At 43.0% G+C, this 25,158-nt stretch overlaps 1 protein-coding gene across 2 annotated transcripts in view; it reads right to left on the bottom strand.

Moving 5' to 3' along the window:
• The window catches only part of GOLIM4 (golgi integral membrane protein 4), a 62,764-nt gene extending 40,634 nt beyond the window's left edge, over window positions 1-22,130 (bottom strand). The window contains exon 1 of one of the 2 annotated variants that reach the window (XM_044434419.1): window positions 21,166-22,130. In XM_044434419.1, the coding sequence (XP_044290354.1) occupies window positions 21,166-21,352 (187 nt within the window). In that variant the 5' untranslated portion in view covers window positions 21,353-22,130. The remainder of the gene's footprint in view (window positions 1-21,165) is intronic. The other variant, XM_044434418.1, reaches the window with a different exon arrangement.
• Between the last annotated feature and the right edge of the window lie 3,028 nt (window positions 22,131-25,158).

The raw sequence follows: 25,158 nt of genomic DNA, 5'->3' as shown, positions 1-25,158 counted from the left end.
ATTTAATTTTTTTCTATACCATCAATCATTAAAAATCTCATGTCAATTTACAATTTTTTAAAAAAAATGAATTCAACAATAAAACAATCAAAATTATATTAAATTGAAATGTAATTAAAACTAAAATTTAAAGAGTTAATTAATTAAAATGTAAGCTTCATGGTAGACAATGTGGGATAAAAACTTAGAATATACAACACACTAAAATGGATGAATGAAGGATAGGAGGCACTGTTGATGAAGATGCACAGTCCATACAAAATCATACAGATCAACTCAAGTTGGATCCAACAATGTAGTTTCAGGAAAATGTAGGTGATAATCATACAGAGACAAAATGCGTACCAAGGTGGGAACTGCTGGATGGGAACTGCTGAATTCAGGGTAAAGATTCAGTCTTCCCGTGCTGACACCAATCATTTTGGTTCTCTCACACAGACAAGCACCCCTTTGTCTCAGTCCACACTGGAGAAGATGAATATACCCTTCCAGGTTCAGGTGTCCTCAGGCAGATCTCACCTTCTGAGCTCTCTGTCCCAGGGAAATGGTTCAACTAGTTTGAACTAGTTCAACAGTTTGAACTAATCAACTAGTTCAACAGTTTCTTTCACAAATTTCCTCCACACACGGAGGAAACACGTTCAGGGGGAGGGAGATCATGCAGGTAGCCCTGACCCAGACATTCCCATGTCTTGCTGGCTTTACGTGCCAGCAAGAGCACGTGTAGAGTGCACGGAGAGTGCAAGGACTGAAAAGGGGTACCTATGCACATACCCTGCAGCTATAACTGCTCTACACAACTGGGAATCCCATCCAATGGGGATGGTGAACCCCCTCAATACAGGTGTGTCCTGCAGGCATCACCAGGCATGATGTGCCCAGGAGGCTGTGACAATACTGAGGTGGAGCTAGGGATGATTCAATGATATATTGCAAGAAACTGCCTGTCCGGGCAATGGGATTTAGGACATAATGAGCTGGGACTGCTGCTGGGACAACAGAAGCTTCTGAAATCAGAGGCTACTGAGATTTAAATGCTCTGCTAGGGCTGTGCTGGCAAGGCAGAATGACCAGGGCTATTTTGGCCTCTTCAGTGCACCTATCATTAGAAAGGCCACTGGGTGCATCTAGCTGAGTCATGCTGGAGGCGCAAGCTGAGACGTTTGTGCACCCAAAGTCCACTTGATCTCCTCCCAAGGCCATGACATGACCTCAGGAGAGAAAGCTGTTGCAGAGTATCAGTGGTAGCCAGAAGGGGCAAGGGGACCTGGGGGAGGGAAATGCCCATTTTGACCCATGACCTTAAAGGGAGAAATCCCCAGTGTTCTACGGCCCCTCGTGCACCATCTTGTGACCGCAGGATTCCATCTTTAGTCTGTCTTCACCGCCTGCTAGCATTCCAAGCAAAAGTCATTTCTATTTAAGACTGCAAGTTGTTTCACAGCACATGCTGAACAAACATTATTTTACTGGACCAATGTCTACAGCTCGGAAACTTGCCCACAGTGATAGGAAGAGATATGGACATGTAGCAATGGTGACACCCATGTAAATTGGTGGAGAAATGGTCCTAAAGATCTGAAAAATCAAAAATAGCCTAGTGATTGTGTATATCTGTGTCCTATATATGGAAATGTGCCTAATTTGACAGCGACCCATGTGCCTTTGAGCATATTTGGAAGGCCTTTGCTTCAAGGCCGAATGAAGACTGAAGCCCAGATGCTCAAGAATGTTGGCTGAATACATGCAGTCCAATATCAAAATGCAAGATAAGGCTGCTTGTCTCTTTTATTTTACAAGTATAAGAGCAGAAGAAATACACAGTAAATACAGAAATGCTGTTTTGAAATGGCTTTGTTGGAATGCATTATTACATGGCTTTGAAAAAATGGCTTCCTTCCAAAGGGAGCAAAAGCTGGATGTAGCCAAATGTGTGCCCTGGACTATAGAAAAGCCACTTCTAATATATAGTAAGCACGCAATAAATAGCAACTTTAATGAGAAAAGGAGCCCAATATCGGTGGACGTGTTAAAAAGGAAATTCTAAAGATGCAAGTACCATCAATTCCAACAAGAAGAGGTGCAAGCTAGCATGACTCCATAACAGCTTAAGAGATGAACTCAGCATGAAAAAGGATACATAGGAGAAGTGGAAGGAAGGCCAGGCTGCAAAGGAAGAGTACAGGTAGCACTGAATAGCAGGGTTGGCATCAGGAAGGCTGTGCAACGAGTTGCTGTGATCCCAAGGAAATGATCGCGCCCGCTCCGGGGTCTGCTTACGAGGAGGCACCTTAATGTTGCAACAGACTACAAGTAAGCTAGCCAGCATTCCCAAGTATTTTAGCAGCAAGTCACTTATACCATGCGTGCAAGGACCCCTGCAAGGTAGGCTTCAATTGGCTGGAACGGGCAGGGGCAGTGGAGCTTCCTCGAAAGGGCCTGAACTAGAGCACATGGGTAATGGCCAGTTTACACAGATTACATGTTTAGAGCAATGCGTGCAGCAATCATGCACCAAGTATATTTGGGAGACATGGATCATTGACAGAGGGGCAGCACACACGATGAGAACAGGTGGGCCAATACACATTTAGGAGCAGGGAGTCAGAAAGGCACAACAGGTGAGGAGGGTCCCTGGCTGGCCTGTTAAGGCTGCTAAATTGGGGTCTCATTCCCTCTGAGGACAGCGGGCAGCATAAGTCAATCAGCGGGTAAGATATTAGCCTGCATACAGGAAGGCAGGATTGTGTGGATTAGCCGGACTGATAAGGAAGCAAGCACAGCAGTGTGTCCTCCCTTTGCCCACCTATCAAGCCAAGAGGGTGTCTCCCTGTTGTGAAGACACTCAGGTGAGGCCAGGACAAGACAACTAAGGTGCTGCATTTTAATTAAAACAGACACAGTAACTAGAGTTTCTCTGAGCAAGGCCTACTTTTTAGGAAATCAAAGACCCAGGCCTGAATTCAGGGTATGAGCCTGCCACCAAGGCTAAAACTGAGAATGTGTTAGAGTTAGCAAAGCAGGCTAAGCACACTTCTTCAGACATATGCATATTTAAAAAAAAAAAAACATAGGAAGAAATTGTGAATGGTGAGGAAGAAGCTACTCAGTGAAGATGGCAAAACAATAATAGATGACAATGAAAAGACAGCAGTGCTTAATGACTATTCTGGTTCTGTCTTCTCCCAAAAGAAGGTATATAACCTCACTGGCGAAGGTGAAGGTGAAACTGAAAGGGCAAGATTGAAGCTTGCGATCAATAGGCAAGTAGTCAAGGAAGACTTCATTACTTTGAACAAGTTCAAATCACTATTAACTTCATCATAGTGTAACAAAAGAACTGGTAGAAGAACCACTGTCAGAGCCACTGTCAATTATCTTGGTGAAATCATGGAAGGCAGGTGAAGTGTCTAGTGATTGGAGGAGGGCTAATATTGTCCCCATCTTCAAGAAGGAAAAAAAGGAGGAATCTGGGACCTACAGATCAGTCAGCATGACATTGGTCCATGGAAAATTTCTGGAACCGATTATAAAGTAGTCAGTCTGCAAGCACATTAAGAACCATTAAGTGATTGCTAGCAGCCAATGTGGCATTGTGAAGAACAAATCTTGCTAGATTAATCTGATCTAATTTTTTAATCAGGTAATCTCCCTGGTGGGCTGTGGGAATGCTGTGGGCATAATAAATCTTGCCTTCAGCAGAGCTTTTGCTAAAGTGCCCCATGATCAGCAAACTAGCTCAAAGCAGGCTCGATTGAACTATCAAGTGGATCCACAGCTGGCTACAGAAACAAATTCAAAGAGTGTTTATCAATGGAAGCTTTTCTAATTAATTAATTAATAAGTAGTGTACCCTGGGATTGGGGAGAATTAATAAGTAGAGTACGCCTTGGTTCAATCCTGGGATCTGTGCTTTTCAATATTTTTATTAAAGATCATTTAATAAAATGGTCCAAATGCAGGGATTCTGATCAAATTTGCAGATGACACAAAATTGGGTGGGAGAACTAATACCCCCACAAGACAGAAACAAAATTCAAAATGATCTGGACAGGTTGGAACACAGGGCTGAAAAAAACAGAAAAAAAATTAACAGGAACAAATGCCAGGTTCTGCACCTGGGAAAAAGAAACCAAACGCATTGTTACAAGATGGGGGATACTTGGATCAACAATACTGCAACTGAGAAGGATCTTGGAATTGTTATAGATCGTGAGTGGAATATGAGTCAACACCGTGATTGGCTGTGGAAAAAAAGCAAATGCTACTGTGAGTTGCATAAATGGAAGTATCACTTCCAAACCACATAAACTATTAGCTCCACTCTACTCAGCACTGCTTAGGCTTATCTTGCTGAACTGCATCCAGTTCTGGGCATCACAATTTAAGAAATATGCAGACTAACTGGAAAGCTCTGGAGGGGGGCAACAGATACGATCAGGGGACTGGAAACAAAGCCCTATGAGACTGAAAGACTCAAGACTGATTAGCCTTCAGAAGAGAAAACTGTGGGGAGATATGATAGCACTTTTCAAGTACTTGAAAGGCTGCCACAGACAGAAGGGCCAGGATCTCTTCCTGATTACCCCGGAGTGCAGGACACAGAAGAATGGGCTCAAGTTACAGAAAGCCAGACACAGGCTGAGCATCAGGAAGAACTTCCTGACTGTTAGAGCAAAACAACAATGGAACAGATTACCTAAGGAGGCTGCGAGCTCTGCCACGGTGGAGGCATTCAAGATCCAGTTGGACCGCCAAGAGTTAGGGATGCTTCAACTTGGTATCCTGCACTGAACAGGGGGGTGGATCCAATGGCCCTGCTGGTCCCATCTCACCCTACTATCCTAGACTTCTATGATTCTTTGCTGCAAGAACAGGGCTTAAAAGAATGATACAAGGCGATGCCGTATTTTAAAGATACTTCATAACTTGCTTGTAAAATGTATATGCATGAGGGTTTTCTCCTTGTGTACATATAGCAAAATAGAAGAGTAAAAGAATACAGATTTCTGTAATAAAAGCAGGCAGCACCATTTGATAAAAGAGATAAAAAGCAGCCCAAAGGGGTGCTAAACTGTAACAGGCATGGAAACATGGTCAATTGATGCCAAGTGATACAGTGATAAATTTTTTAAAGTCATAATTTTCAATTGAATTATTTGTTCATGCCACACTTTCACTGAACCATAAGGAAGGGAAATATCACAGAGGAATAGAAAATTGAAACTTTTTCTTTCCTCTTCTTCTGCACAAAACTTCATTGCATATGACCTGAGAGCAAATGATCACATGTTATGCATAACTCGACTACTGCAGGGAGCACCTTCTACCACAACTGAGACCCTAAGATGTGAAGATAGCAACCCACTTTCTTTGCTAAAAGAGAATGAGACAGATTAATGGAGGACACAGCCATCAGAGGCTTGTAGCAAAGATAATCATGTACTACCTCCAACTTCTGAATATTGAACTCTACAGAAGAGCAGCAGGAGAAGGTTGTCCTGCTTGCAAGCTTCCCATAAGCTTCTGGTCGCTTTAAAGAAACTTGATTAGATGGAATTTAGGTCTGATCCAGCAAAGTCCTCTCATGTTTTTTTTCCTTTCAGTCTAATTTAAGCCATCGGTGTGCAGGGCTAAAAAACAACTTATTAAATTCCAAATTGTCAAGAACGATTCAATTATACTTAGACAATTCCAACATAATTCTGACAGCTGCTCAGCTTGTCCCAAATCAACAAAGCATTTCTATCCTTAGTAGTTAAAATTAACAAGACCATGGCTGGAATTACTCAGTGCTGCTCTGTTTCCAGGACTCCGTATCTGGAACTTAAGCCATTTAAGCAACAAAACATTGTTCTGTATGAAATGCCATTTCTAGATCAAGATATTCACCCAGATGAGTGTTCTGTCCTAAAAAGGCAATCATTCTGATGACCCGTGGAAATTCACATGCTGGGCACAATAACATCCCTCACTTTGAACAAAATGAATCAAGTGAACAGCAATGTTACATCTGATCAAGAAAATACACTACTGTTACCTTTGAAATACGATTGGTAACATTCCATTACTCATGTAAACAGTGCATTTTCTGCTTCGGACATTGTTGTGCTGATGTTATGTGCCATCAAGTTACTGACTAACGGCAATGCTGTGGCCCTTCAAAATGCCCTATCCACTGTTATATTATCAAGCATCTGTTTTAATGTGGTTAAAAGAATGGATAACTTTGCGAAATAAAAGAGTTTTGTATCTTGAAGGCCATGACTTACAGATGGGTTGGCATCCTTATATGTGGTATGAAAAAGCTAAGTCACATGGGTCTTTTCTGAGTCATTTTATTAGAAGATCTCTAACGTCAGTGTGGGAAAAACTAAAGCCAAAAGTGTATAATAAATTACCAAGATGGCTTTCACCTATGGAAGCTTTTGTATATCCAAATGTATTGAACTTTGAAAAGATCATAAGATATGACGATATCTTGGATAAGGATGGTGGCTTGAAACTGGAGCAAGAAATACAAGAACAGGGACTTAATATTTCCTGGTGGTATAAGGTACAGATGCAATCGAGGTATGCTAAAGATTGTAAAACATGGGGGTTTTATAAAGACCTAACAGAGTTTGATCAAGTGATGCTTAAAAGAGTTGAGAAAATTATTAAAAGACTATATGATTTTTTACTTGACAGGAAAATGGAAGGGGAACAGGTTAAGGAAACTATGATAATATGGGCACAAAACTTTGGATTTAATGTTGAATTAGAAAAGTGACAAAAATTATGGGAAAGAAACATCAAGATAACATTAGCAACTTCGTATAAAGAAAATTTATATAAAATGTTCTACAGATGGTATTTGTCACCAAGCCGATTAGCTAAGATGTTTCCAAATACGTCAAATAGATGTTGGAAATGTAAACATAAAGTGGGTACTTTCTATCACATGTGGTAGACTTGTGATAATGTGAAAAAGTATTGGATTAAAATACATAGATGGATGGAAGAAATATTACAGAAACCCTGTGCTTTTAAACCTGAAGTTTTCTTGTTAGGCATTATACCGGAAGACATCGACAGACAGGAAATGTACTTGATGATGCACTTAATCACAGCGGCGAGGATTGCATTTGCTCAATACTGGAAAAATGAGGAGCTACCCACCGATGAACTGATTGTAAGAAAGAACTTGGACTGCGCAGAAATGGATAGATTGACTATCATTGAAGGAGAAAGAGGATACTGACTTCTATCGAACTTGGGACTCTTTCTATAATTGGCTGGAGAAACAGGACTTGGCGTAATTTGAATTTGATTTTAGAATGTTTAAAAAATGTGTGTGTGTGTGTGTGTAGTAGGGGGTTGACCCAGTGAATACAATGTATGTGATATTTGATGTTTTTATTAGTGTTAGTTTAAAACTTTTAATTATATATATATATATATATATATATATATATAATGCCCTATCCACGAAAGCCCTGCTTAGCTGTTGCAAAATCAAGGCCGTAGCTTCCTTTATGGAGTCCATCAATCCCTTATTTCATCTTCCTTTTCTTCTTCTACCTTCTATTTTCCCTAGAATGATTGTCTTTTCTAGTGTGCCTTGCCTTTTCATGATGGGTCCAAAGTATAACAACTGCAGTTTTGCTATTTTTGCTTCTAGAAAAATTTCAGGCTTGATTCAATCTAGGATCCACTTGTCTGTGAGACCAGGCAAAACTTTTTTTTTTTTTGGGGGGGGGGGGGCATTGTTTTGCATACATGTCTTTTTTGACTGAAGATGTCTGGGATTGCACATTCCCAGTAAGCTCCAGACCCTCTTCTCTAAAATGCAAAACAATACTATTGATAATTTATTGGATGTGGCTACTTGCTTCAAATAGTGTTGCATACACACTCAAAAATTGGGTTTCAAAAGTGTGCAAAGAATCACCCATTGCCATTTACAGCACACTGTATTACTGCAGTTATAACTTCCAAAACATTACTAGATGGTGAGCACAAAAACCTACTAAGACAAAATTCTGCTTATTTGCTGCTTGTTAAAAAATTAAAGCAGCTACATATAATATTATCTTGATTAAGAATGAATTCTTCCAAGTTTAATGTTAGTAATCCTTCCCCAACCCCACTCTGGCTGTTTGTATGTACCCTTAAAAAACAGATCCACTGTATAAGCAGACACTGTTCTCACAAAATTTTCCATTTGGCATAAGAAGCTTTCAAAAACCAAGAGCTTATTCATCATTCCTTCTGTCTTCTCTTTTCCCTCCAACAACAGGAGGGCATTTTTTCTACAGAAAGCACACTATTAGAAACTTGCGTGTTGTAAAGGCATTTACAATTAATGTACTTTTGCAATGCTAAACTACACTGAATGGCTATATTATGGTGCATTTATTTTCCATGACCTGCTTATGAAACAACAATAAAATAGAAATGGCTGTTAGAGAGAGAGAATGAAGCAATATTCAAGGAGAAGTTCAAGAAAGATGCAGCTATTTATTGTGATTTGTTAGGAAGACATTATTCAGGATCAAGGCATTTCCATGCTCTAAGCTGCCATACTGAGCTGGACCATTAGCCTATCTAGGCCAGTATTGTGACACTGAGAGCAGTGCCTTTCTATCAGGTATGTCATCTTTTCACCCCTTCCCAGAAATGTCAGGACCAAGCCTGGGTTCTGCTGCAAACAAGGCATGCCACAGACCATGCCAGGTCCTGGGGATTAACAAGGAATCTCTTGCTTGTAAATGGCCCAGGCATAACAAGCTGGCCACCACCGAGACTGAAAAGAGTCTGACAAAGCTGGCCATTTCCAAGTCAGTGCAACTTCAAACAAGCCATTCCATTGCCTTCACTAAGATGGGAGTCCAACTAAGTGCTGCTGAATTGTGTCAGGAATGATGGATTACATGGGCTGCTGGCCTGATCTAGCAAATTACTTTTAAGGATCTTAACAATGCCATCCTATGCAGGTTTACTCAGAATTAAGTTGCACCGTACTACATTACGTTTGGTGGCTAAAGTTAGAAAACCCAAGCTTAGGGCAAATTCGAATATACAGAAATAGGCAGGCAACTCCAAAGCTTTAATTTAGAATCCACAGTTGTTCCACTGCTCAGCAGAACATGGCGTCCTACCTATTACTGTTTGCAGCTGGTTCACTGCATTTCATCTGATCATGGAACACCTGCAAGCAACTGTCTATAGCAGTGGTTTTCAACCACCGGTCCATGGGCTGGCGTCGGTCCACGGGAGATTTCCTGCCGGTCTGTGCCAGGGCCACATCCCACTCACCATGACCTGGTGCGGGGCTGGCTGTGCTCCAACAACTCTTCCTTGGTTGGCATTGTGTTTGCGGGGTGTGTGCCAGTGCTGCCCAGGGGGGCAGGGAGGGAAAAACACCTCGGTGGGAGCTGGTGGGAGCCACACTAAGCCAATTTTGATATTTTGTTCTTTTGTTGGCATTTTTTTGTTGCTCGGTTCCTGGTTGTTTTGGAGACTTTTCTTTTCTCTTTTGGTATTGTGTTTGGAAAGTAATACATAGAAAACTGTATACTGTGTATTGTGCTTTTTGTTTCTGCCACAGTGGTCCCCAGGGTGGTTTTCCTGTTTTCACTGTGCCCAGCTGTGGAAAGGTTAAAAACCACTGGTCTATAGGATCTGGCCATGTGGTTGGATTTTGCCTCATTTCCTCTTTCCTAAATGGCTGATGGATTGCAGATGCATTGCAACATTGCTGTACTATATGTAACAGCAGGATACACAGCTTTTGACTCTTAATTAGAGAAATTATGGGCAGGATGGACTGAAATTATGCCATAATGGTTTTGCAATAGGGGACAAAATCATGAATGTTAGAAAGCTTGGTAGAGAGGTTTGGTACTTCAACTTAGCTCCCTATCTCCTGCTTTTCTGCAGTTTGCCCAAGCACATTTTAAAGGTCTAACCAAAAGGGACAAAAACATACTGTTTAGTATGCTTGCTCTTAGGTGGTTGGAACAGGGTTCTAACAGGAGTTAGAAAACCAAAAATACACATGCAAGAGGGATTCACAGCCACACAGACAAGCCTATTTCAGGCTTGCAGGATCAATTTAGTCTTTTACTGGATCCCTGTGATCCATCAAACCCAGCCTGGTGCAGAACATACACACAAGGAACTCACAGTCCTTTGACACAAAAACCTACTGGTTACCCAAGCTTTCTTTATTTCCTATCTTTGGGGAGAGGGGAACTCATCTTGCTGCAGCTCAACTGTTAAACCACTGTGAGTGAGAAATCATTTCCCATCTACTACGAACAGTGTGGTGGGTGGATCTCAATTCACCTTCTGTCCAAATCTGCTATTCTTCTCCTATAAAATAAAACACCACAGCATGTGTGTAGACATATGAAATCTTTTACATGTTTTCATTCACGGGCAATTTAGTGCAGATCTAAAACAATGCAGAACACGATTTGGCTGTTTATCAATCCTTTAAAATAAATAAGTAAATAAATAAACAAATAATGTTTGGGTTGGTCTTTGTAAGAAGCTCAAAAATGATCAAATCCTAACATCTTAAATTGAATTGTGATGCTGGAGAAGACTTCTGAGAGTCCCTTGGACTGCAAAGAAATCAAACCACTCAATCTTAAAGGAAATCAACCCTGACTGCTCTTTAGACAGACAGATGCTGAAGATGAAATTCAAATATTTTGGCCACCTAATGAGAAGGAACAACTCACTGGAGAAGACTCTGATGCTGGGAACGATTGATGGCAAAAGGAGAAGGGGACGACAGAGGATGAGGTGGCTGGATGGAGTCACTGGGGCACTGGGTGTGGGCTTGGGTGGACTCTGAGGGATGGTGGAGGTCAGGAGAACCTAGAGGAATGTTGTCCATGGGGTTGTGATGGGTTGGGCATGACTTTGCAACTAAACAAAATACATTTTAAAATGCAATGATGAAACATTCTGCGATGCTGATGTTACTATTTTCCTCGATGTTACTATTTTCCTCGTCTCTGCCCTTGTCTCCAAGAGGCCAGCAGCAAAAAGGAAAAGAAAAGTGGTTGCCACCATCAAAAAAAGGTTATCTGTCCAATCACAGAGGATCTACCACAAGCAGATTAAGTCAGCTCTGCCTTTTGCTGTCTTTGTTATCTAATCAAGGGTAACGATTATGACTGATTTGATTCCTTGCTGAAATGATTCCAAGGCAGAAACATCATTCCTGCAGGCTATTTTTAAATGTATAAAAAGCAGCAGCACCTAAGTCCAAACTTGCCTTGGAAGCATGGAGCCAGTATCTCAGTGCTTTGCCACCACGGCATCACATTCAGCAATGCAGGGCAGAAAATATTCCAGAAAGGAAAATTTTCTGTTACTTTATGTTTCCTTGGAAAGTTTTCCATTTCATAAATTCATTAATGGGTGCCAGCTGCAAATAAGGCAAATCTGGCATGTGCGTTAGTTGTAGATGAATTGTCAGATTCAGATATAGTTCTTTAGCCTATCCATATTTATTAGTTTGTTAACAGTTTTCAGTACCTTTTCCCCCTTAAATGAAAACAATATAAGGGAAATACATGTTCTTGTCTTTGCACAATTATTCCAATAAAAATATCTAACTAATAAACCATTTAAATCACATTAAGTGAGCTTTGTTCTCATATATTACTGGAACAAAAATGGAGTGATTTTCTTTTGCCTTGTCCTTTAAATACAAGTAAAATAAACATGCTCCATTAGATCAACTCTGAAAAATTTCCAATGCAAACTGAACATTTTCCCATGCAAATTACTCTATGTAAATTTTCTGGAAAATGTTCCAGTGCAAAATTTTCCACTGCCTTCTAACACGCATCAGTATTTATTTGAATTGTCAGTACCATACATTTTCTTAATATCAGCAAAAGCACACCCAAAAAAATAGCAAATGCTAAATCACTGATGGGGAGTTTTCTGGTAACTGCAGGTACATCTTTTCAAACTACCTTCATGTATTTAGAATCACTTACAAAATTGGAAGCATCAAGTTCTCAGGTCTTTTGAGGTTCAGAACCCAAGATTTAAAGGAAGAAGCCTGGGAACTATTTGGTAGCAGGTACACGGCAGTACCTGAATAGGGTATATCAGTGCTGATCATGATGGACATGAATGGGAGCATCAAATGGCAAAAGCTCTCAAGCCAAGCAGAAAATAGCTTCCCTCTTGGTTTTGCTCTTTCTGCTTAAGATTTCACTTCTTGCACTAGAGATCAGAGAAGAAGGCTTATACACATGAAACTTTATCAGGTTAAAACCCCAAGACCTGATAAGCTGACGGATGCATAATATCACAGTGCTGATTCCCCAGGCTGGGTTCTGTAAGATTTTTACAATTGGACCCTCAAGTTTTAAATGCACCAGTCTTTCCTTAAGATAAGCAATACATTAGGTAAGGGCTGCTAACCTCTGAATTATTTAATTGCCTATTAATAGAGCATGCCTTAGCAAGGTGCTCCATCACAGGAATTAAAGAAGTGATTTTCCTTTAGGGCAATCAGTCCAAGCAAATAAAAATGATCCAAACATCATTCAAATATGGATAGGACTGCACTGAAAATTTTGCCCAAGTTTTATTAGCAACTTCTGGGGAGCGGTGACATTTCCCAAGCATGACTATAAAGCAAATAACATTACTCCCAGAAGCCTCAGTGGAGAGAATTTCAAAACTGCTGTTGAGCAAGCTCAACCTGCATCTTTTAGGCTTTTTTTTTGGAAGCCATCAAACCACTTTGTAACCGTAAGTAGTACCCCCAACACACATGCAACCAGAACTCATATAACTTTAACCTTCCATGAAAGTTTTCATAACTTTATTCCTGCAAATCTTTGAGCAAAAGCAGTAAGAGATGTTTGGTCCATCTCTGGAGGTGGCTGTCATCCCATCTCCCCTCAGTCCCCTGTCCACAATATCCTAGAAGACCACTAAGTGCAGATCACTGTGAAGGATGCAAAATGGGGGCCAAGCTGCCAGCACAATTGCTAGATTTCTAACCTGCATCACCAGCAGCAAAAAGGAAAATGGACAGGAGCTGTGATGCAGGTACTGCCAATAGGGTGCCCCAGCCCTGAGAAAGCACCAGGAGAATTTCATGTCCACATGGAAGGAAACCATCTCCATTTATGTACCTCCTTTTTACCACCCACAAACAGTACGGAAAATCTCCAGACACTGCTTTTGCTCAATGCCAGAATACATGATCAGGTGAGTCATATAACCCAGGTGACTTATATGGTCACTGTCATATAAAACTACTGGACCTCCTTAGTCCTTGAAATTATTTCTGGATTGGGCAGGTGATGTCTTTCTTCAAATCTTACTCTAATCCCTTGGAAATGCTTTGTTTTCCAATCACAATTGTACATATATGTCCATATTCCACAACCCCCTCTTTAAAAAAAAGAAACACTCCATAAAACATTTTTCCACCCATAATACTCAGTATAACAAGGAATGAACATCTAGGGTCTAATATAGATAACTTTCCATGGACATGTCAATATATTAGAATGCCTAATACATGTAATTAGGAAAGCATTGACAATTGTCTACACAGGCAACTAGACTTCAAGTGCTGCCCAATCATTACTTTGTTAACTGGCTCCTTCCAGGGATGAAGCTAATCTGCTGAGATCAAGAACCAACCCCTTTGGCATTTGATCAGAACTATTAATGCAGGTTTAAAAAATGGGCTGGAACAGAAATACATTTTCCACACTTCTTATGCAATGGAGATGAGTCTAACTTTTTGAAATTATAATATCAGAGTAGCCTCTGTCCATAGCACCCTGAAAACAGGAAAAAGAAATTGTTTTGTTTTGTTCATTAAAAATTGTTCATTTTTAATGAACTAAATTTTTCATGTACCAACTGCAATTCACTCAGAGGGCAGCAATTGCAGAAAAGGTCTTAGTTTGTACTCAACGATAACCCAAGCCATGCCTGCTTTAGATCCTGGGTTGTCATGAGCAAGCCAATGTGCTAGTCCCCACATCCCATTGCTCTTCCTGCCAATGGGAGAAGCTGAACAACCCAGGGATGCTCTGTCTGAACCCACAACTCTGGCTTCCTTCTCCCTTAGAAACCAGAGTTGTAACCTGGGGAAGCTTGCTGGGGGAGAGAGGAAGTGGAGTTCTGGGTTTGGATAACACAAGCCCATACTACTGGCCATAATGGGTGCAGCTGACGGGATATGTAGTGCAAAGGCACCTGGAAAAGACAAGCTTGCCTACTCTAGTCTTTTTAAAAGAGATGCTAATTTATTAATGATTGCAGGGAGGACTTCTCTACATGAAGACTTAACCTACTGCTTTCCTCTTTATTCCATTGCGGGAGGAAAAACATATGCTTTCCCCGGGGTATTTTCTCGGGGTTTGTATTTCTCTGCTTTCCCATATACTCTGTGCAATCATTGCCGCTTCTGCTTCTGCTTCACACCATAATTAATATTTAACAGAAAAGTCTATAGCAACAGAACATAGGGATACCCTGCTGGGTCAGAGCAAAGGTAGCCCTATGTGTAAGAAGAGCCATTCCAGATCAGACCAAGGGTTCATCCAATCCAGCATTTTGCCCAACCAGCTGCCCACAGGATCCCACAGGTACCACCCCTGATATTGGAGGCAGCATACAGCCATCACTGATAGCCGTTTCCTCAATGAATTTGCCCAGACCTCTTCTGACAGTGGCTGATCTACCACCTCAAGGAAGCCCACAGGCAAGACCCAAGACAATGACTCTCTCAGTTCATCTCCAGCATCTGGCATCCAGCAGCATGCTGGATCCCATTCCATTATCAGAAGAGATCCTGAGCCTCCCGCAATTTACCTTACTCCATCTTAAAGCCCTCTAAGCAAACAGCCATCAGCATCCCTTGTGGCAGCAAATTCTACAACTAGTTGGGGTGTAGATTAGTGGCATTGAATATATTGTGAATCAGTCCGTCTTCCCAGAAAAGGCCCACTCCATCTTCCACATTTCTAGGTAGGGCACTCCCAGCCAATGTCACCAGTACTGAGCTAGATGGCCCCACGCATGCCTGGACGGGAGGATTCCAACACGGCTCACCCCAACTTAACCCTGATCTTCTACATCAGAATCCAAGTCAACAACCTCTGAAGACTGTATTATAGGGGGTGTGGGCCAAACCCTTCATTAGGACTACATATTCTATGTAGCACTTTCCATTGCTATTAGGCACCTCATGGATTAGATCATTTTCATTAAAAGAATCAACAGACCTGCTGTCTAAAAAAAATCAAAAACAAAATGATTGCTATTCTAACTGTGGACAACAGAGATTGTGGGGAAAAGATGGAACTTTCTTGACAGAGAGTTATCCTTTCATTCTATCATAAATGAGAATATTTTTACAGTTTTCTTTTGGTCTTATTTTTGGAAGTTCTCTTCCTCAAACACACCCACTCACTCACCCACTTTTATTTGAAAAACGATGCAGTAACTGTCTAGACCATTCTCTGCTATCACATTTCCTGGAGCTGCTTTTGGCATGCATGGTTTTTAAGCCTTCCCCAAGACCACAGCGTAATTCCTATTTAAAGCACTTCAACAGGCTATGCTAACATTCCTGCATTTCCAAAATTACATCAGTATCCATTTCACAAGAGAACAACTGGTACAGTTAGGCTGATAATGGAGAAAGTATATGTAACTATTTATAGAGCTTTTGCCACAATCTTTCATATAGTTATATACACTATAGTTATATATACCACCTTCCTCCCATTGGACTTTTCTAACACAATGCACTCATCTCTTAATGACAGGAGAAAATGTTATGTTAACTATGTTGTCACTTGTATACTAGAAACCTACAGTTAGAGGGAGCGTACAAAACTATTATTTTTGAAAGTAGAGAAAGCTATTTAGCTCTTTCATAAACAGATGTACTTTGTTTCAGGGCTAGCTCTTAAAAATGGTTGTCCATGGACTCAGCGCACTGGAAGCTAAGAAAAGTCCTGGAAGGGAATCTACTGACCAGTGCCACATGATGCAACCCACTACAACTTGTAGAGCAGTTTTCTATTTCTTAAAGCATTTCTGCTTTTTTAAAAAATAAAGGTGTGAGCGAACATATAAAATAAGCATAATGCAGCAGTTTACAACAATTTCAAAGAAAATAGAATAGTGAAAAATGGGGAGAAGGGCAAGATGAAGCCAACAATCAATCAGCTTCCCTGAACATCCATCATGCAAACAGTCAAGCTACAAAAGACAAATACACACCTTGGCTGAAAAATACACTACAACTTGTTTTTCTTTTTCACCAAAGCTGTTTTACTTCATATTTTCATTGTTCCTGTTAACCTAGACTATTTCAAACCTTTAAGGATGGTTTGAAAGACATGAAAAGTGAAAGAGCTATTTGCAGCAAATGCTTTGCAAACAGGGCTTGGAACTTCCTAGATCTGGGCCTCAAGGCAAACCAAGACCATGAGCACCTCCCTCCAAGCCAAACCCCCACGTAGCTATACCCCACAGCTGGCTTTCCCTTCTGTCTCCCAGTCAGCTCCTCTGTTCACACACAATGACCATCTACCATGGGCTGATCGTCCCACAGGGCTTGCAGTGACATCCCAGCTGACATTTTTAAAATGGAAACAGAGCAGGGCACATGCCCACAGCTTGTTGCTCTGTGTGAATCCATCCAGGTAGGTTGTGTGTGTGTGTGGAGTGGGGTGGGGGAGAGATAACAACCCTAAAACAAGCCATGGGATCTGGGTATTTTGTTAACCACCCAAATAACTCACTCTGGCCAGGTTCACATGTAGCGCCAAGCCATAGCATGCTCCTTCTGCAACTTGCTCCCATGGGAAATTAGTTCATGGTAGCTTGTCACTGCACTGCTCAGGGTGCAGCTGGGCAAATGCAGAAAAAGGAACCAGGAGTATGGCATCTAATGCAGCATCTGGACTCCTGACTTCCTGTGCAGGACATTTCAATTCAAATACACACACCTGCCTGCAGAGACACATACGCACATAAAGTTAAGTTTAGATCAGCGCTGAAAACATTCCAACTTGCAACAACTGTGTTTTTTCATTGGAAAACTGAAAATCCCCTTGAACTTTAATACAGGTACAGCAGAAGCATAATCCCATGGTATTTGTTCAGTCAGTCAGGGCAAACATTTGCAATGAAGGCTCTCCTGTCCCTTTCCTCCCGTGGTCTTCTTGATGCTGGGCTTACCAGTGTGATCCTTCAGGACACAGAACAATGTCCCAGTGAACAGGTTAGCAGGGAAAAAGACAAGGGACTATACTCTTCTGCACAGAAATCAAACTTGATGAATAGAAAGGGAGCCAACTAATCCATGTAGATTGGCTAGTATGGAAGGCTGGTTGGTTTACACATGCAAATTCATATCACTTGAAGACTGAAACATCAAGCAAAAATGTGTACACTAAAGTACATACAGACTTGCACACAGTGCTTTTCAATGGTATTTGTCCCAATTTTCAGCTGCAAGTAATTAAGAAATTGTAAGTGCTATACATTACTTGTGAGCATCATGCATTAAAAAAAATTAAAATCAAATGGTTGATGTAATCAGACCACCTCGTTGAACCTTACAAACTGTAGCAGAATTGGAAAAGCACCCACTTCCCATTTCAGTCATCTCTTGGAGCAAACAAAAGATCTGTCAGATCCTGATGAAAGTTTAACTAATATGCATTAAATTATCTTGGGAACACCTCCTTGGATAAATTGCTCTGTGATCCATGATCTGTTACTCTTCTGACTGACTGCTTCTATGCAACAGCCTTTTGTGCATTTGCCTATTTTGATAAGAAAATTGTCCAGCCAGCATTCGCTTCAGATGAAGAAAGCAATGTGCCAAAGTCTCCCAACATCACCTGTAAATTGCAAGAGCAAATCCCTGTTACTTTCCAGTTTGCAAGAGCAAACTGAAGGGGGTGGGGGCGTGAGAGAGAGAAAGCAGACTTGTTGAATTTTAACTTCACATGGGAACAGGATGTTCATTCTCAGCCACTGCTCTTCAAATACGTTTGACAAACATATCAAACTGCCAGAGTTGCCCATCTGCCACACAGTCAACTCCTAGTCCATGTATTTCTTTCACCTTTTTGGTACCCTTGGGGTACGCAAGTTTGTCAATTTCTGATTTTGCTAGGACCTTTCAACAAGAGACTCGTTTTAGACAGATGAATAGATCTAGATTCTCAGTTGCTCACACACAAACTCAGTTCCTATTTTTTCCTATGCAGGGCGCCCTAGCCCACTCCTTCTACTCCAGGTTTGATTCCTGACAACTCCAATCAAATTTAAAAGATCAGACAGTGGGAAAAGGGAAACACCTCCTCCTATGATTTTGGAAAGCTACCACCAATCAAAGATATAGGACCAATGGCCTGACAGATTCCTATGTGAAGGAAATGAAAAGCCTACCTTGCAGTGAGCACTAATTCACAGGTAGATAAAGATCACTTTGCACTGACTCCTTCAGCTGTTTCACACATACAGGAAAACCCCTTCATTTTGTCTTTTCTTCATTTATATCCCCCCCTTTTTTTAAAGAACTCAAAGCAGCTTACTAATTCTCCTGCTCCTGCTTTCCCCACAATACCACCCCTGTGAGGTAGGTTGGGCTGAGAGTCTGTGACCAACCCAAAGCTGCCCAGCAGACCCAGGACTGAGCAGGGACTAGAACTCAGATCACCTGAGTCTCAGGCCCACTTTCTTAACCATTGCACTACACCTTGGGCTCTCAACACGTCGTAATTTTCAACTGGCTCTCTGAACAGACTTAATTGAAAAGCACTGTGACTGAGGAGAAGGAATAAGTCAGCTTGATTTGAGATGCCTGATTAACAGCCGTCATCAGTTTGGACAGACACATTGGGTGGTAATCTGTTGCTGTGAACTAGTCCGTAGCAAAATGCAAACACCAGCTTCCTAATACTGTCATCTCATAGATTCCTTCTAAAAAGTAAGGACGACACTCTCAGTGATCCAGACTATTAGAGTTTTCAGGGGGGAAAAACAATATCATGAATGTCCAGAGATCAATGCACGTCAACGTTCATTAGTGAATTTCCAAGCGCTCAGTTACATCAATGCCTGTTGGCAGATGCCGAACTGTGAGCCTCTGTCCAAAAGAGAAGAATGCTTCTATGCAACGCGTTAATTACTGGTTACATTACACCACAGAGATACTGCACCACGAGAAAGGGCGACTACAAAGGATGAACATATTGGATGTTCCAGCATGAAAAACATATAAACTAAGTACCTATATAGTTTTCATGGAATAATTGCAATCAGCTAATGTCTATATGCATGTATGAATGCTTACATATATCCAACCTTATATTATAAATACAATCACCCATGTAGATATATAAGAAAGGCTAGTTCTGAGTCACACCAGAGCACTTCCTATTCAGAATTTACATGAGGTATCAGCTACTTGTCTTGCTGCATATTCCACTTTTCAGAAAGAAATGGATGAGCTTGTGTGGTGTGGTGGTGTCGGACAGGAGATGCAAAACACCCAAGTTCTAGTGTCCACTTGGCCACAAAGCTCCCTCTGTGACCCTGGCCCAGTCATTCACTCTTAGCCTAACCTACTTTGCAGGGCTGTTGTGAGGATAAAATGGAGAAAGCCACCTTGGGTTCCTCACAAGAAGAAAAAAAAGTAAAATAGAAATGCAGTGTAATGAATGCAATGTAATGTAATCGTATTTCTGGTCACTTGTGCACATGTTTATTCATACAGTTGTTCTGTGTCATTGTCATGTTAATCTGTATTTTTTAAAACATCTGCACAGAAATGTGTATTTGAATACTAATTTGAATATATTGCAACACAAACTCTGTATTTCTAAAACTAGTTCATCATAAAATATGCATTCATTTTTTGAGCCAACAACCACACTACAACATTCAGAGAAGTGTGGGTTCCTAATATAGCTGCATTCTACCGCACTCATTAATCTGAGAAGTGTGGACGAGGCCAGTTCACATGGAAATGTACCTCTCTAATTTCAAAACATTTCAGTGATCTGGAGAGCAGGAGTGTGTTTTGCCATACAAATGCTTCCTTCAGAGGCACTCAGGCGCTACAATAAAGTTGTGCACACAGATTAAACGGCCTTCACAATTATGGAGCAAATGACCTGGGTATTGCAAAACAGAAAGAGAATGAACACTCTGTTTCAGCCCATTTCTAAATCACTCCCTCTCTTTACAAGTGAAAGCAAAGGAATAATTTAACTTGATTAAATATTAGGCCAGATATAATTGCTTCATAACCTCCGGTTAATTGGCTATCCCAGATTTACTGAAATCATAGTGCTTGTACACTGTCCAAGAATGACTGTTATTATTCACATTGTTCTATCAGTTACTTAACTGATAGTAACTTAATTAAGTTAGTAACTTAATTAACCTGAGCTACATTACTACCAGCATTGAAAATGCAAATTCCAATAACTTTCCTATAACATGATGTCAAAGTTTTCATGCACTGTGTTATTAGCCAATTGAGGTACCTATAATAATCCAGGGAGGCTAGGTCTAATCAGTGGCTGTCAGCTACATGGAACCTCCATTTTCAGGAACAGTATATCTTCATGCCCTGCTTGTAGCAGAAGAGATTGCACAGACCTTGACTTAAGTCCACAAAAGTAGCACTTCTATTTCTTTAAGCCCACAGAGTTGTATACATTCAACTCCCAATAGCATCACAGAGATCAATAGTAGATTCAACAGCAGAGAAGTACATATAACTGCATGTATATATTACAGTGTGAGCTGGTACAGTGGATAAAGTGTTGTACTGGGGACCCGGGAGATCCAGGGTTTCGTCTCCTCTCGGCCACAGGCTCAGTGGGTACCTCTGGCCCAGTCATAGCCTCTCTGCCCCACCTACCTTACAGGGCTGCTGTTGTGAAGAAAAACAGAAGTATGTTAACTACTTTGGGTTGCTCACAAGATGAAAAAAGCCAGGCTATAAATATGTAGTCATAAAAATAACCACACAGGCCAATGACGCTACTGAGGACGAATCAAGCCAATCTGTTAGGATGCAATATGACAGCACTGAGCTTCAGGAGCCCTCCTGGGTAGGAGAAAGGCAGCTGTTACCTTGTAATTGCGCCGAAAGAGACTCCTGGTGTTGCTGGTACTTGAGGGCCATCGCCTCAGCCTTCCGGAGCTGGTTCTGCACCTCGTAATACAGCATCGCCCCGTAGATGAAGCCAAACACCACGGTGATGAGCAAGAGGGACTGCAGGATCCGCTTCTGTTTTCGGGAGCACATCCCGTTGCCCATAGTCCCTCCTGGGAGGATCCAGGCGCCCGTCCACCTCGAGACCTCAGCTTTTAGGCAGCGCTCACAGCAGGAGCGGGAGAGCTCGAGTCCTAGCACGCTGCTGCCACACACCCCGGCACCAACTTCAACCGGCCGCTACTTGGCACTGCGCTACTTTTCGCCCGGTCTCCGCGCTCATGCTGCAGCCCGGCTGGACGGGGGCGTGGGATTTTTCCAGGATCTCTTTATTTTCTTAGCATGGGGGGGGAGGGGGGTATCAGAAGCTGTTCTCCCTTGCAAGGGCCCTTGCCTTCTAGAGGGGGCCAGTTCCCCTCTTCGCATGCGTTCAGAATGACGTTTCTACAACTTCGCTTGGACGAGCGCAGCTCCGAAGAAGCGGAGCATCCCCGCAGCGGTTTTCCCTTGCTTGCAATTTGTGCAGGGAAATCTCAAGGTTGTTCTGCCACGATCTATCTCTCTCTCTCTTTCGCCCCGTTCAACCAGCTCGATGACTTTCCCTCATTCACGGGGGGGGGGGGGCGCAAGCGGAGGGGCACCGCCTTCTCCCACTGCCCCGTTGCTTCTGCTCGTCCTAGGCGACCCCTCCAAAGCCTTTCCCACCTCCGAAGCCGGGCTCCTTGTCGCGATACCCAGTCCCGGGGCGCTTCTCTCGCGTCTGCGTTCAAGTTGCGCTCCTCGTCGTCGCCGTTCCACCGCCGGCAAGGAGAACTTCCCCGCGCCCTGCCTCGCCTTGGCCACCTTCCAGCCCCGCACTTACGTGTCACCTCCTCTCCTGCCCTGGCTTTCTCCGGCGGGATCCCCGAAGGAAGTCCCGCTCCGGCCGCAGCCTCATTGGGCGCAGCCTCCCGATTTTCCCCTCCCCTCGGGGCGGCAGCGCTCGTGTGCATTGGACGCGCGCCGCGTCCGTCTGGCCCACGGAGCGCCAGGCTCGCCCACTCCGCTCCCGCCCGCCTTTCCCTTTCCTCGCCTGGAGCGCGCGGGAGAGTTGAGGAAGTGGGCGGGCCGCCCGGGCAGGCGCTGGAGGCAGATGCGCGGAGGAGGGTCTTCTCCTGTCACGTGGCCTTGCGCCCCCTCTCGGGAAGCGCATTCCAGCGCCGAGCAGCGCAGCGGTGCCGCGGAGGGATGGATGGCGGTGCGCTCTGGGGAGCTCAAAACGCAGACGCGCGTCCTTGATCACAGCGCTACTGTTCCCAAGCTGGTCTCCTCCAGAGGTTTTCCAATACAACACCCACCATCCCTGCCCATGGACCAGACGAGTAGGGGCTGATGGGAGGTGTAGTCCAAAATACCTAAAGGGCGCCAGGGTCTGGAAGTCGGTTTCATCACCTATATGGAGTGGGGGCGAGTGTTTTCAAAAAGTTGTCCCCCGATGAAAGAACACCTAACCGCATGAGTTTAGATCGAGCAGACATGTGATTAAATGTGCATAAATAAAGCAAAGCTATTCTTGTTTTCGTTCGTTCAGGCAATGTATCGCATGGATATTATACGCAGGTCTCTGGACAGCTCATGGACATTTATCTAAGCAAAATAGAATGCTTTGCATTTACAGATGTGTGCATGTGACAATTTCCATTTCTGAAAAGAGGAAATGTCCCTTCTAAAATAACAGCTGACTCGGTCAATATTTTATAAATACTTTTAAGTACGTGCATTTACTGGTAGCTGAGGGTACATTTTAGTTAATCAAAAGGAGCCAAAGAAGTTGATTTAAACATTGCGACACATGCTTTTTGAATATGCCTTTCAACTTGATTAGCTTGGTAATTTCCCCCATATAAGGCAGACAAGTATCACTGCCCACCCGCTACTGATGTTCTTCAGTCTGGATAGCACAGCAGCTTCCACAGGTGGACACTGGGTGCCAACCAAAAGGGCTGAATCTAAGACCTTCCTTCTGTGGCTGGAAAGACTCAGCAGTTGCTTCCATTGGTTTCCCTGCCCCAAAAAACCCAGCTCATTCAGGAGATTCACCAGGCATTTGTGTAATGTTAGCATTAAGAAGGGCTGCCATGGGGAGGGAAACTCTGCTTTCACCAGCCCTCTTCTGCATGCCTAAATCCAGATCAACAAGTTGGGCTTTCCTTCCCACAGTGTGTACACACGTTTCTTTCTGCTGAAACAGCAGGCAGAGGTTTTAAACAACCACACATACCTGTTTGTTTGCTGTGTCTAATCATCACAGTGAATACACCAAATGCACTGCACAGTCAAAGCAAACCACGCCTTTCCTATCTCTGCATGGAGCAAAACGCACATATACGCAGTTGTCAGATGCTAATCTCCTGCACAAGGTGGTGGTGGTTGTTTTGATAGAACTACTAGAAAGTGTAATCACCCTAAACTGAATGCTGAAAGTGAGTCAAACATTTTGTGTAGCAGAGTAGATTTTGGAGGCAAAGGTGCTCATAATGACTGTCCCCGAGGCCACAGTCTCAAAGAGAATCCAAGAATGCATGCACTCGCTTTATTGGGCCAATGACTGCTGCAAGGCATTCCTGCTCACTTTCATCCTGGCTGTCCCATTGAGAGTCAGAAAGAATATTCTAATTCAATTTAGAAACATCGAAACAGAGCAAGTCAGAAGGCGTCTCCAGGACCATGTAGTCTGACCTCCGGCACCAGCCGGCTCCGCTCACAACATGCCCACCATGTGGACGTCCAGCCTATCCTTGAACACCCACACCGATGGGGCCTCAACCACCTCCCATGGAAGCCCATTCCATACCCTTGGGGTTCTAACTGTCTGGAAGTGCTTCCTGGCATCCAAATGGAACCTTGGCTCCCTGAGCTTTGCTCATTGGAGTGTGTCCTGCCCTCCTCTGCAGGGGAGAACAGGTCTCTACCCACCTCCATGTGACACCCCCTCACATACCCGTATGTCGCCTCATTCAGGTCTCCTCTTCTCCAGGCTGAAAAAAACCCAGATCCCTCAGGCTCACCTCATACAGCTTTCCCTGCAATCCAGCCACCATCCTTATGGCCCTACACTGCAGTCTAGTTTAACTGACTCTATTTGCCCCAACACATTCTGGTCAGTTTGCTGCCAGGGTCCTGAAGGCAAGTCTCCCACCATCCTGCTATGGCTAGATCGGGTTGAGCAATAATTTAAACTAAAAGGAGAGCAATTTAAAAGCACGTTTTGTAGCAGGATGCAGTTTTCCCAGGAAAGAGTCCCAAAGGGAGGTTTGAAGATCATCCATAGTCCAAGTACAGATAAGCAGCCAGATACAATACAAAGTGCAAGATGCAGAGGCAGCAGGAGGCCAATGTCCGTAACACAACAGTTCGATCACAAAGTGCTGATGCTATGGAAGCTCAGGGGAGTGGGCAGACTAAGCTGATCCTGCAGGCTTCTTTGGGGTCTCCTGATCCTCAGTCCCAGTTTGTTACTGGACGTGTTGCTGTAGTCCTTGCTGGGAAGTCCTTTCTATCAGTGCACTTCCTGAAAAGGTCCTGCTGGTCTGACCCTTGAAGTGCCAATGTTGTAGAGGGCCAGGTCCACACTCCAGTCCAGAGGATGAACTCCCTTTCTCCAGGGGTAAATCCATGGCCATCTCCCCTGAGGGCCCAGACTCTTCACAGGACCCCTGCCATGGGGTTCCATTGTTTTGTCTGTCTCTAGTTTTTCTTCAGGTGAAGATTCCTCCAGCAGGGACATGAGACCCAGAGAGATAGAGTTGGCACCTGGAAGGCTCTGTTCCCAACCCTTCTGCCCTTGAATCATTGGACATTGTCCTCAATACAAATAGCTACACAAAGGATGTCTAATAGCTTGACTTTTGGGGTGACAGCCTGCTAGGGGA

This window comes from Varanus komodoensis, unplaced genomic scaffold, assembly GCF_004798865.1.
Source record: "Varanus komodoensis strain SLA01 unplaced genomic scaffold, ASM479886v1 scaffold28, whole genome shotgun sequence".
NCBI lineage: Eukaryota > Metazoa > Chordata > Lepidosauria > Squamata > Varanidae > Varanus > Varanus komodoensis.
This window is presented reverse-complemented; position numbering and strand designations above follow the sequence as displayed.